At 65.1% G+C, this 12,890-nt stretch overlaps 1 protein-coding gene across 1 annotated transcript; it reads left to right on the top strand.

Annotated features, from left to right (window-relative positions):
* Positions 1-7,515: 7,515 nt before the first annotated feature.
* On the top strand, positions 7,516-10,918 carry EGR3 (early growth response 3). The gene is made up of 3 exons (XM_075724121.1): positions 7,516-7,544; positions 8,645-8,805; positions 9,873-10,918. Exons 2-3 carry the CDS (start codon positions 8,655-8,657, stop codon positions 10,916-10,918), a joined length of 1,197 nt encoding a protein of 398 aa, XP_075580236.1. The 5' UTR covers positions 7,516-7,544; positions 8,645-8,654.
* The last annotated feature ends 1,972 nt before the right edge of the window (positions 10,919-12,890 follow it).

The raw sequence follows: 12,890 nt of genomic DNA, 5'->3' as shown, positions 1-12,890 counted from the left end.
CTTTAGGGGCAGGCGATATTAAGGAACAGAGACTGGGGGCCACCCACTGCACCCCCCCGGCCTCGGTGGCACGTGGGGACGACGCAGGGATGACCCAGCTCGCCAGGAGCAAAGCGATGCCAGGCAGCAGCTCCCCCTCGCACAGGTACTTGCACAAGAACGGATTAGCAGGATCAGCTGATGATGATCTAAGCGCATAACTATATCAACCTGTGAATTAATTAATGATATCTCACACTTCATAATGGCTTTATCTGCAGATCTTATGCACTCCTCAAGCATTCAGTGAATTAAGCCTTGCTGCACCCCCCGGGAAATAGGTCAAGATTGTTAATCCCCGTGTGCCGGTGGGGACGTGGTGCACGACACGGGGATAAACAACGCTGCCCGTTTTGGTGCCAACGCGGGAGATTTTCCAGGCGAGCTGAGCACCAGCTTCCCCAAAGGGACCGGGCCTTCCGGATCGGCCGCGGGGTGGGTGGTGGGCACCACTGGTGGGATGCTCCGATGCCGGGTGCTGAGCTCCCTCAGCCTCGTACTGCGGATACACGAAGCCCCCAGCCCCGGGGTCGCCCACATTTGCGGGGCTGGTGTGGGTGGTGGGTGCATGCACCAGGAGCTGGCCACTTGGCTTTGCCGGTGGCCACGGGATGCTGGACGAGGCGGACACCTCCCTGCCGCTCCGTGAGCGGTGACCCGGCAGCCGGGCGGGCCCTGGGAGAGGCAACCTGGGCTGCGGCAGGAATTTAGGGCTCCTGAAGTAATAGGGGAAGGCAGGTAAGGCTGTGTCCCCACCTCTGCACGCTGTGCCAGCACCCGGAGGGGGCCAGCGGGCAGCAAGGGGCACGCAGGCCGCTCCTGGCACGACGGTTTCATTAATTAGCAATGATAATGAATTCTTATTGGGCCTCCAAAATGCCGCGTATCATCGGAGGAGCTTTGTGGGGCAGTCTGGAGGAGCCCAGTCCCCCTCGCTGCCCTGTCGGGGCTTGCTTGGCTTGGGGGTCCCGGCCCCCCATCCTGCTCTCTGGGGCTGGTGACCGGGCTCTTGCACGCCCTGGGATGCAAACGCCGGCTGTTATTGAGGGCAAGTGGCTGCGCCGGGCTCTGCCCAGAGACGCTGCCAGACATCCCAGGACACCGCATTCAAGGGATGCTCGACAGAGAGAAACTGTGTTGGGGTTTTGTTTCCTCTTTCAGCTCGCTCTCCGAGTCGGTTTGGGCTGGGTTTGTCCATGCGGAGCCGCAGCGGTGGGAAGCTCGCAGCCTCACCCGCTCCGCCGGGAGCACGAGCACCTTCAGATGTGGTTTGCCCCAAATGCTCCTTGGTAGAAGAAAAAGGGTCGTTGATACGGCGGTCCTGGCCCACCAGCTTTGCTCCTGCTCAGAACCAGCCGGCATCCTCCGTTTGTGCCGGGGTGCCCGGTGCTGCCCTGTTTACACCCGGCTGTCTGCAGGGTGAGGCAGATGCCTCTCGGGGTTTGCACCCAGAGGTGTGGTGGAAGGTGCTGGATGGCTGCGCGGCTCTGCCAGCCTCCCCTGCCTGCACCACGGGCAGAGGACGGTCTCACCCCGCAGCCCCCGGCCGACTTGTCCTCACTTGTCGGTAGTGACTCGCTTCCCATTCCCTCCTCGCAGGTCCTCAGCTAACCCCATATTTCCTCATTGCTAGGAAATGGCTAATTCCCCCCGGGCTGGTTTCAATGGCTGTGCGGATCCCTCGCCTTTGGCCTCTCACCAGTTTCTCCTTTCGTGGTTAAAGCAAAGCCCTGCAGCCCTCAGGAGCAGCACTTTCCCAGGCTGCACAGCCTTTGGCTTTGGCTAGCCGGGAGGACATCCATCCCCTCGCACAGCATCCCGAGATGGATACCCCAACCCTGCCGGGTGCTGGATTCGCCCCCTGCTCCGGCTCTCCAGCCTCTGTGCCGCATTCACACAAGGTTGAGCCCCTTCTCCGGCACCGCCATCAGATGCGGTGGATTTGGAGAGTCTCTGCCATGCTTTGGCTGTGCCACGAGCTCTTCTCCCATTAGGGAACTGCTCACGTCTCCAGAGTTGTGTGTCATGGCACAGTTCTCAGAGCTGAAACGCAAGCATCCATTTCCTCTTCTGTTTCTTGGTTTCGGATTAAAAAAAGGTTTCATGGTATCTCTCTGCAAACCCCTCGCTGGGGCTGCAGCACTGCACCATTGCTCCAGGGTTCCTGGCCGGGGCCACAACGCCAAGGTCCGTCCTTGTCCCATAACATCAGCCCTGGCTTTGCAGCCCCGTCTCTGCCAGCTCTGTGCCTGATCTCTGCTAGTGGTCCTCTGGCTGGAAACCCCACCGTTCCCAGTGGTGCTGCTCCCTCGGGATTGCTTTTTGCTCCGGACCTACTATTTAGTTTTCCTGCTAATCACACTGTCTCCTTATCTCTGGGTCACACTGCGCCGGCCGCCACCGCTATTGTTCCCCTGCTGCAGGCTGGATAATAACAGGAAAGACCTCCGGGCTTGCAAACCGAAACCTGTCTCGGACTTAGATGACCCAGAGGTTCCCGGCTCCCTGGTGCACACAGCGGCATGGCCCTCGCTGCCGCAAGCTGGGCTCACCCACCGAAGCCAAGCCCTGAGAGCAGCGGAAAATTGTGGGATGCTCTTGGGGACGGCACAGCGCAGCCAGCGCATCCTTGCTGCTGCAGCGCCAGGATGATGCAGGGAAGGGGACGGCGGCGGTGTGGGGACCGGGGTGGGTGCAGGCAGAGCCTCCCCCAGCAGCACCCTTCGCACCCGATGCTGCTGTGGGTGCTTCCCTGGCCTCCAGCTGGTTCCCAGTGCTGCCACCTTCAGGGACCGGCCCCGGCCACCCAGCACCCATTTCCCTGCACAGGGTGCCCAGGGCTGCCCCAGGTTCGGCAGGGTGGGTTTGCAGCTCCTGTCTGCTCCAAAGGGCTTCCCCCACCTCCCCGAGCTTTTCACGCTGCGCAGGGCGAGGCAGAGCCGATCTCTGTCTTGCCACAGGGGAAACTGAGGCAGGAAAGGGCCTCCTGCAGCCACCCACGGTGCTCCCACAGCACCCCGCTGCCTGGCTCCCCCCCGCCAGCCGCCCCGGGGGTCGGCACACGGGGACCTGCCTTTTGGGGCTGACCCAGCAAAGCAGGCAGCAACGCCCCAGGGCAGCAAGTTCTGCCCGCGGGTCCCTTCGTCCCCCGAACGAGGAGGGAGGAGGGCGACGGCCATCTCTTTGCCATGCATATTTCAGTGCAAGCGTTTCTGAATATTTCCGGAGGAGGAGGGTGTGTAGTTTTCACAGGCAAATCAGGAAAACCTAGGTGAGGCGGGAGACGGCTTTGTGGAAGGACGCAGGCCGTGCCGGGAGGGTGTTGGTCCAGGATCAGGAAGGCTGCCCAGCAGAGTTTGGCCTGAAATGAGGATTTCCCACGCCCAGCAGCAGCGGAGAAACTCTCTCCTCCTCCAGAAATTACAGATTACCCTGAATCCCTTCCCTGCTGGTGCTGAGCATCTCTCATGTCCAGGCCCTGGGTTGCCCAGGGAATAAATTGCTGCCAATGCAGCATCTGCCACATCTGGGCAGCCGGTGTTTGCCAGGAGGGAGCTGACACCCCCGAAGCACCGCATCCCGCCCGTGCAGCCAAACCGCTTGCAAACAAAACACTTGCAGCCCTGAGAAACTCCGGTGGCTTCATCAGATACCTCCTCGACACCCACCTCGCGGTTCGGGTGGCTGAAAGACTTGGGGTTTATTTGTTGCCTTTCTCCAAGCTGCTTGTGAAGAGCTCGTGTTGTCGACCATCCAAGCAGCCGCCCACGCACGTGGCCCCGGTACAGTCATGCCCGGGGGTAGGAGGTAGGTGACCTTTCAGGTCCCCACCAGCCACACTCTGTTTACAACTCTGTGACCTTACCAGCCCCAGATCTACATCTACAGCAAATCCAAGGGGCTGGGGAGGAAAGCCTCCATGTTCTGGCAATGTAAGTGCCTCGAGCTTCGTGTCTGAGCATCCTCTGTAATCCAGAACCGGAGGCACCACCGCGGCGGGTCCCCAGAGCCTGAAACCCGCGGCCAAGCACCCTGCGGAGTCTCCCGGCAATCCCGAGACACCGAACCGCACGGCGGGACGGTGATGAGCACCTCGGCGTGTCCCTCAGCCGCCGAGGCTCGGCCCTGTCCAAGCTCAGCTCTCGGCTCAAGCCCACCGGCAAGGTTTAGGCATGATTTCAATGGGAACGAGCAACCCATTTGCCACGCCGCAAGGCATGAAAACCAGGCTCATGTTCTCCTCCCTATAAGTACATCTACGCTGTCGTTAATTAGGTGAAAAAAACTTGAATAGTTCCCCTTTCAAAAGCCCCGGCGGTCTCCGGAGAGCCGGCGTGCAGCGTGGCCTCTCGCCTCGGCCGTGGCACGGCCCGGTGCACCTGCGGGGCTTGCAGCACATGAATCACCCGGCGGGCGGCAGGGCCCGGTCACAAGACCGAGAGGAGTGAGGGGAGAAATCACCCGTCAGCTGACGGCACCCAGAGGGACACGGCCACGGCCCCCCGGGGTGCCGGCGGGGTTTCGGCACGCCGCGCGTGGGGATGGGCGCGCGCCCCCGGCCCTCAGCATCGCGCAGCCCCAAAGGGAGGAGCAGGGGCTGGGGGGGCAGCGGGAGCTGGGGGGTCTCGGTGCTCGCATGGGCGGCCGTGTTTGCTCCCTTGCTAAGGGGAAGCTGCCAGCGCTGTCGTGGCGTGGGTGTTCTGGGGACTGAACCCGGCTGGGACGCTGTTAAATAATGTCAGGGCTTGTCCCAGCCTCTGCACGGGCAGGCGGGGAGAGCCGAGGCGCGGGGGGACGGAGATGGGTGCCAGGGGCAGAGGAGGTTGGGCTCGCCCACGCTGCCTGGGTGTCACGGCGTTATTCCTCCCGTTATCTCTGGGGTTAACGAGGCAGCCGGTTCAGGGGCCAAGCCGGAGGCTCGGCCAGCTCTGCCGTCCTTGCTTTATTAACGCGGCGAGCCTTTGAAACGCAGGGGCAGCGGTGGCGTGGGGCGCCGCATCGGCTTTGAGGAAAGGAGCGCAGCATTTCAGGCACACAGGTCCACGCTATGAAATCGCTGATGCCAGCGACGATTATTCGCATTAGAGACACCCCGCTCAGGACGGGGTTCGCACGGCCTCAGACAGGCGCGTGGGATGACCAAAATCAGTGAAAGCCCTCGGCTGCGGACTCCATCCAGCCCAAGCTGTAGTTTAAAAGCAATCAGAGCATCCCAGGTGAGATTTTTTTTTTTTTTTCCTCCCTTTGGGTAAACTACTCTGCTCTGGATGCTCCAACCCATTAAGCTGAGCTGTAACTAAGCCAGTGCAACCCCGACGCATCCGTTTTCATGCCAGTCTAAGGCTGCCTCGGTTTATTTTGGCTTAAGGCCATTCCCCATCAATTGGCATCAAACCACTATTAGTAACTGAGATGGTGTCCGTGCGGGATGAGGCCGTTCTCACGGGCTGGGTTTAGCGGCGCTCCTTGTGTAAACCGGGCCCGTGTGACTCGGGAGCTTTGAGCCAGGCTTAAGTTAAACCCCGCTGCGAGGGCTCGGGGCGTTACGGCTGCACCTGCAGCCCCAGCTGGCCGCGTTCGGCGGGGGACGGCTGCGTTCCCGGTGGGGAGCAGGTGCCACGCACGGGGCGCGGCGGGGTGATACGGGTGCGCGTTCACGTGCGTGTGGCACCGGCACCCCGCGGCGCGGGGGGCAGATGCCCACCCGGGTCGGTGGGAGCCAAACGCGTGGCTGGGGTGCCGGGGGGGTCCCGCCGTGGGGCGAGGAGCCGGGCCAGCGCCCGCTGGCGATGCCCAACGCCAGCCTCGCCGGTGCCTGCCGGTAAGGCCGAGCAAACCTTCGGCCTCTCCGCCATGAACTCCAGAGGAACCGGAGAGGAGCGGTGGCGGCGTTGCCGGATGCGGTCGAGGAGGAGCGGCTCGGTTTTTGGGGGGGACCCCCGCTCTGCGCGGGGGCTGCCTGTGCCGTGGGCACGCAGCGGGGGCCACGCAGCATCCCCAGCCCCGTGGATGCAGCCGGGCTGTGCCCGTGGGAATGCGCTGATGGGGAAGGTGGGGGGGGGGGGCGGCCGGGACCCCCGGGTCGGGGCGGTGCTGCTGGGGGAGGGGGGGGGGGTGCGGGCGGTGGGTCCCCCTCCGCGCCCCGCCGCGCAGCGCTCCGCACCTCCCCAGCGCCGGGGGCGCCGGAACCGGTCGCCAAAGAAGGCAGCGGAGGCGGGGCCGGATCCAGACCTTGTATGGCGCTTCCCCTCGGCCGCCCGCCCGCCGCCGCCCCGCTCCCCCCCCCCCCCGCCGCCGCTGCGCTCCCCCGGGCCGCGCCGGGCCACGGGCGGGGCGGGGGGGGGGGGGGTGCGCCTGGAGGGGTGCAACGGGGGGGAGTGGTAGTGGGGGGGTGGAAATAGAAGGGGGTGCAACAGAAGGGGAGTGCCCTGCAAAGGATGGGGGGGTGAGGGTGCAAGGGATGGAGGGGGGGCTGGAAGGTGGGGGGGGGGGGTCTGCGGGGGATGGGGGGGGTTTTCGAAGGATGGGGGGGTCTTCGGAGGATGGGGAGGCTCTTTGCAGGGTGGGGGGTGCTTCTACAGAAAGCGGGGTCTTGCGATGGATAGGCGCCGCTGCAATGGATGGGGGGGGGCGGCAGTGGATTCGGGGGGGGGGGGGCGCTGAAGTGGATGGGGGGGCCCTAAAGTGGGTAAGAGCACACGGGCCGCCCCCCGCCCTCACAAACAGGCCACCATGGGGGGGAGGGGTGTCGCTGCCCCCCACTCCCGGTCCCTGCTCACCCCCCGCACACAGCAGCATCCCCCACACCCACGCACACCCCATCCCCCCCCCCCCCCCGCACCCCAAACCGGGAGGCTGCTGGCACCGCGGGGCGAAAGTCCCCGGGCCTGGCAGCACCGGCACCTCCTCCCCGGCCCCGCCCGGCCCCCCCGCAGCCGGCAGCGGGTGCCCGGTCCCCTCCAGCTGCAGCACTCCCGTAGCACGGATTTCACTCCCATTGCAAAGCCGGCCCTGCAGGAATTGGGTAAGTGGAGCTATTGCAACACAGCATTTTTCCATACATTTGCTATATAACTCGGAGGGTTTTAAAGATAGCATCAGTTGGCACACTTAGCACGAAACCACCTAATTACTGACGCCTTGGAAGTGCCAAACTTTTAAAGGGGGGAGGTGAGGTTAAAATCACAGGCGACCAACAAGTGTTACCTGTTTTAAAGTATTCAAAGCACCGCTCTCCCTCGGACCCGGGGCGTGGGGAGGGGGCAGCTCGCTGCGAAGCCATCTCCGCTCTCCCCACTAGCCACGGAGGGGATTTTAGGCTCCTGCAAGCTCCAGCGCCTTCCCGCTGACCCTCCCCTTCCCACCAAAGCCCAGGCTCTGCCCGGCGCTGTGGATTCTCCCGCACATCTCCCATCCCGCTTCTCCCGGGCTGCGGGATGGGGTTTGTGGCCCGTTCCGCACCCCCCCGCCCCGCTCCTGCTCCCAGGGGAGCGGAGGGATGAAATCCCCAGGGAAGAGCCCGTCCCGAGCATCCCGGGGAGGAGGCAGGGAGAGGCACGGCCGGGGCGGGCTGCCCGCGGCCCCGCTCCTTCCCGGGGGGACGGCATCGCTCCGCGGGTGGGGCATGGGTGCGGGGGGGGAAGACCCCCGCCCGGTGCAGGGTGCCCGGTGCAGGGTCCCCGGTGCCCTGTACAAGGTGCCCGGTGCCCTCTGCCCGAGGCAGTGTGCCCGGTGCAGGGTGCCCGGTGCCCGGCGCAGGGTGCCCGGTGCAGGTTGCCCGGTGCAGGGTGTAGGTTGCCCTGTGCATGTTGCCCGGTGCCCTGTGCAGGTTGCCCTGTGCAGGGTGCCCGGTTGCCCTATGCAGGGTGCCCTGCGCAGGTTGCCCGGTACCCTGTGCAGCTTGCCCGCTGCAGGTTGCCCGCTGCCCCGTGCAGCTTGCCCGGTGCAAGGGTGCCCTGCGCAGGTTGCCCGGTACCCTGTGCAGGTTGCCCGCTGCCCGGTTACCGCTCTCCCCGTTGCCCGTCCCCGCGCGCGCCGGCCCCGCTTCCTGCTTTCTAATGTTCCATTGTGCGGAGCTTCCATTGTGACGTCTCGGCCTCGGCTCGGCTTTGTCTGTCCATATATGGGCAGCTACGTCACGGAGCGCTCCCGCCGCCCGGATAAATGGGCTGCGGAGTCCCCGGCGGAGCAGTCGGGCGGCAGCGAGGGAACCTGCGAGCGGAGCCGAGCGCGGGAGGGAGCGGGGACGGGGACGGGGACGGGGAGCGGGAGCGAGCGAGCGAGAGAGAGGAGGGGTTAAATCCTCCCACCCGCTTCTACAACCACATCTGCCAGCCAGATCGCCCCCTCCCCCTCGAGGAAACACCACCAGGGACCCACGGAGGACCGCACCCCCCCCCCCCCGCCCCGCGCCCCCTCCTCCGCGGCCACCCCCGGCTCCCCACCCCCCCCCCCACCCCCCCCCCCGCCCTTCTCCTCCTACCCGGCCCCCCCCCCGCCCCCGCCCCAACTTTTTTTTCTTGCATGATTTCCCTCGCACGGATTTGCCACTCGGATGTTGTTTCCTCGGGAGCGGAGCTCGGAGCCACGTTGAACCAGCCTTTTCCTCCAGTGCTATGACAGGCAAACTACTGGAGAAGCTGCCGGGGACCATGAACACTTTGATGAACCAATTGCCTGACAATCTGTACCCAGAGGAGATCCCCAACTCTTTGAATATCTTCAGCAGCAGCGACTCGGTGGCTCACTACAACCAGATGGCTGCAGGTAAAGGGGGGGGGGGGGAGGAAAATGGGGAGAAGGGGGGGCGGTGGGGCGAGGAGGAGGACGCTGTGGGTAGGGTGTCATGGAGCCTCGGAGGGAAGGGAAGCGCTGGGGCTGGGGAGCGGCCCCCCCCCCGCACCCACCCACCCCTTTCCTCGCCGTGTCTCGGCGCGATCGCTGCAGGGCTCCGCCGAGCGCTGCTGCCGAGCCGCCGCCGCAGGTACGGGGACGGCGGCCGCGCTCCGTGGGGAGGAGGACACGGGGCGGGGAGCGCGGGGGGGGGGGGTTGGGGGGGGGGTGCAGCAACGACCGGGCCCCCGTGGGGCCGGAGGGGGCCACCCGCCCGCTGCGGAGGCGCCGCGGTCGCCCGTGGCCGTGGCCACCCGCCCCCCCCCCCCCCCCCGCACACCCCGCAGCGGCGGCGGCAGCGTGGGCTCCCCGGGACGCGGCGCCGACTTTTTCCCGGAGCGTGGGGTTGGGGCGGGGGGACACGGACACGGGGGGAGAGAGGAGGGGGGGGGGCACAGGTGAGCGCCGATGGGGTTGGGGGGGGTCCGCCCCGCGTGTCCCCGCTCCCACCCGGAGCCTCGCCGCGCTAAACCCCCACCCCACCCCCCCACCACCGTGTTTCTCCTCGCCGGGGCTCGGCGCAGGGAAGGCGGCGAGTCGGTAACGGCGTCGGCGGCCGCAGCCGGCTCCGCGGAGTGCCCAGCGCTGCCGGGGGCTGGACGGGGAGGAAGCCTACCTGTAGCCGCAGGTACCTCCTTCCCCCGGCCCCAGCTGCGGGGCGGCGGCGGGGTGTCCGTGTGTGTCCCCCCCCGCGCCCCCGGGGCAGCCCGCGGGGGCGGCAGCCCGGCCCCGCACCGCCGGGACCCCCCGGCAGCCAGCGCCGCGGAAGGCGGGGAGCAGAGCGGGGCGGCGGGGGGGGGGGGGGGTAGGAGGGTGCGGGGCGGGGTGGGGGGGGGCCCGGCGCATCCCCGGCGCATCCCCGGCGCATCCCCGGTGCATCCCCCCCGGGGCGGCGCGGCCCTCCCGGCTCACCCTGCCCCGCTTCTCTCGCACTTTTGCAGATAATGTTATGGACATTGGCTTAGCGAACGAAAAGGCCGGTCAGGAACTGTCCTCCTACTCGGGGACTTTTCAACCCGCCCCGGGCAACAAGACTGTCACCTACCTGGGGAAATTCGCCTTCGACTCGCCCTCCAACTGGTGCCAGGACAACATCATCAGCCTGATGAGCGCGGGCATCCTGGGGGTGCCACCGTCCTCGGGCGCGCTCACCAGCACGCAGAGCTCGGCGGGCAGCATGGGGCCGCCGCAGGGCGAGGTGGACCAGATGTACCCCGCGCTGCCGCCCTACTCCTCCTGCAGTGACCTCTACCCGGAGCCCGTCTCCTTCCACGACCCCCAGAGCAACCCCGGCCTCACCTACTCCCCCCAGGATTACCAGGCGGCCAAGCCCGCCTTGGACAGCAACCTCTTCCCCATGATCCCAGACTATAACCTCTACCACCACCCCAACGACATGGGCACCATCACGGAGCACAAACCCTTCCAGAGCTTGGACCCCATCCGCGTCAACCCGCCCCCCATCACCCCGCTGGAGACCATCAAGGCCTTCAAGGACAAGCAGATCCACCCGGGTTTCGGGGGGCTGCCGCAGCCGCCCCTCACCCTCAAGCCCATCCGACCCCGCAAGTATCCCAACCGGCCCAGCAAGACGCCGCTCCACGAGCGGCCCCACGCCTGCCCCGCCGAGGGTTGCGACCGGCGCTTCTCCCGCTCCGACGAGCTCACCCGCCACCTCCGCATCCACACGGGCCACAAGCCCTTCCAGTGCCGCATCTGCATGCGGAGCTTCAGCCGCAGCGACCACCTCACCACCCACATCCGCACCCACACCGGCGAGAAGCCCTTCGCCTGCGAGTTCTGCGGCCGCAAGTTCGCCCGCTCCGACGAGCGCAAGCGGCACGCCAAGATCCACCTCAAGCAGAAGGAGAAGAAGGCCGAGAAGGGCTCGGCCGGGCAGCCCCCTGCCGCGCCCCCCGCCGCCGCCGCCGCCGCCGCCACCTCGCCCCCCGTCGCCCTCGCCCCCGCCGTCACCACGTGCGCTTGAGGGAGCGCGGGGGGCGGCGCGGTGGCACCCCTTCTCCTCCCCTGCCCTCCGCACCGCACCGGGGGGGTCCCCGGGGCGGCCTCGCCCCCCAGGGGTTCAGGATACCGGGGGCTGCACTGCACGGGTCCCCTCTGCCCGCACCCGGATCCTGCCTGCACTTGGATCGACGGGACCCGCGCTGCCTGGATCCAGGCTGCCTGCACCCACACTCTCCGGACCCGCACTGCCCGGATTGCCCGCACCCGGATTGCCCGCACCCGCACTGCCCGGATCCCGGCTGCCTGTACCCGCGCTGCCTGTACCTGCGCTGCCCGGATCCCGGATCCCGGCTGCCTGTACCCGCGCTGCCTGGACCTGCACTGCCCGGATCCCGGCTGCCTGGACCCGCACTGCCCGGGTCCGGGATGCCCGCACCCTCCCTGCCCACAGCCCGGTGCCCGGATCCCCGCTGCCCGCACCCGGATTACCCGCACTTGCCCGGTGCCCAGATCCCCGCATCCCGCAGCCCGGATCCCCGGTGCCCGCACCCGGATTACCCGCACTTGCCCGGATCCCAGCTGCCTGCACCCCGGTGCCCGGATCCCCGCACCCCGGTGCCCAGATCCCCGCAGCCCGGATCCCCGGTGCCCGCACCCGGATTACCCGCACTTGCCCGCACCCCGGATCCCCGCTGCCCGCATCCCGGATCCCGGCTGCCCGCACCCCGGTGCCCGGATCCCCGGATCCCGGCTGCCCGCACCCCGGTGCCCGGATCCCCGGATCCCGGCTGCCCGCTCCCGCATCGCCCGGCTCTCCGGGCTCCAAGCTGCCCGCACCCAGCTTGGCCCGGATCCGGGCCGCCCGGGTGGCAGATCCCGGGGATCCCGGCTGACCTGGATCCCAGCTAGCTGGATCCGACCCGCCCTGCACCCCAGGGCTGGGCTGGGCAGGATCGGGCCCTCCTGGATCCGTCCCGCCCTGCTCCAGGGGCTCGCCCGGATCCGGCCCGGCGGGGGGGTGATGGCTGGAGCCGCTGCGGCTCCCCCCGCGCCTCGCTGGGCCCGGATCGGGCCCCCCGTGCCCCCCTCCCCGTGTGACCCCCCCCCCCCCCAGCACCGGTTCCCCGCGGCGGAGGTAAGCGGGCTCGGGCCCCCCGAGCCGGGCTGGCGGGGCGGGGGGCGGCTCTGCGGGACCCCCGCAACTTCGGGGGGCGGCGGGGAGCCACGTCCCGGCAGCAGCTTTGGGGTTTGGGTGGGGTTTTTTTTTCTTTTTTTTTTCTTTTTTTTTTTTTTTTTTTTTTTCCCCTCAGCAGAAGGGAAAGTCTTTACAGAAATGCAGAAAAAAAAAAAAAAAAAAAAAGCCCAGTATTTTGCTGAATACTTTTTATAATGTGAGATATTTTTATTTTATTTTATTTGGTCACTTTAAAACAACCAACCAACTACGGAGGAGAAAAATCAATTAGTCCTCTATTTTTTTTTTTTTTTTTCTTTCTCCTTCTGGTATGTGCATGTCATTGCATGACTGCTCTGATTTTTTTCTTCTTTTGTTTTAATAAAACTGTGCTCAGACATTTAAGCTAAACTAAGCAAAAATAATAATGACTTAAAAAAAAAAAAATCTTTGTTGCCAAAAGGTCGTGCTATCCAGGTTTGATGTCTGCATGTGAAAAAAAAACATTAAAAACGTACAAAAAATAAAGAGAAGAGAAAGAATGCAGTCTAATTTATGTGAACCGAAAGGAACAAAAAAAAAAAAAAAAAAAAAACCACAATCAGGTTTAACCACACAAACCTAAGGGAATGATATTTTTTGAAAGACTTTTGTATAAAGTTGAGTACTTAGAGAAAAAAAAATCATACCAGATGTAATATATTTTGTGGATGTTTTTATTTCTTGGATTTATAGTACCTTATACTAAGGTTAAAAAAAAAAAATTATGCTTGATATTGTGAAAAGGTGATAATTTTCACACACATTTCATTTGCTCATT

This window comes from Pelecanus crispus, chromosome 21, assembly GCF_030463565.1.
Source record: "Pelecanus crispus isolate bPelCri1 chromosome 21, bPelCri1.pri, whole genome shotgun sequence".
Lineage (NCBI taxonomy): Eukaryota > Metazoa > Chordata > Aves > Pelecaniformes > Pelecanidae > Pelecanus > Pelecanus crispus.
This window is presented reverse-complemented; position numbering and strand designations above follow the sequence as displayed.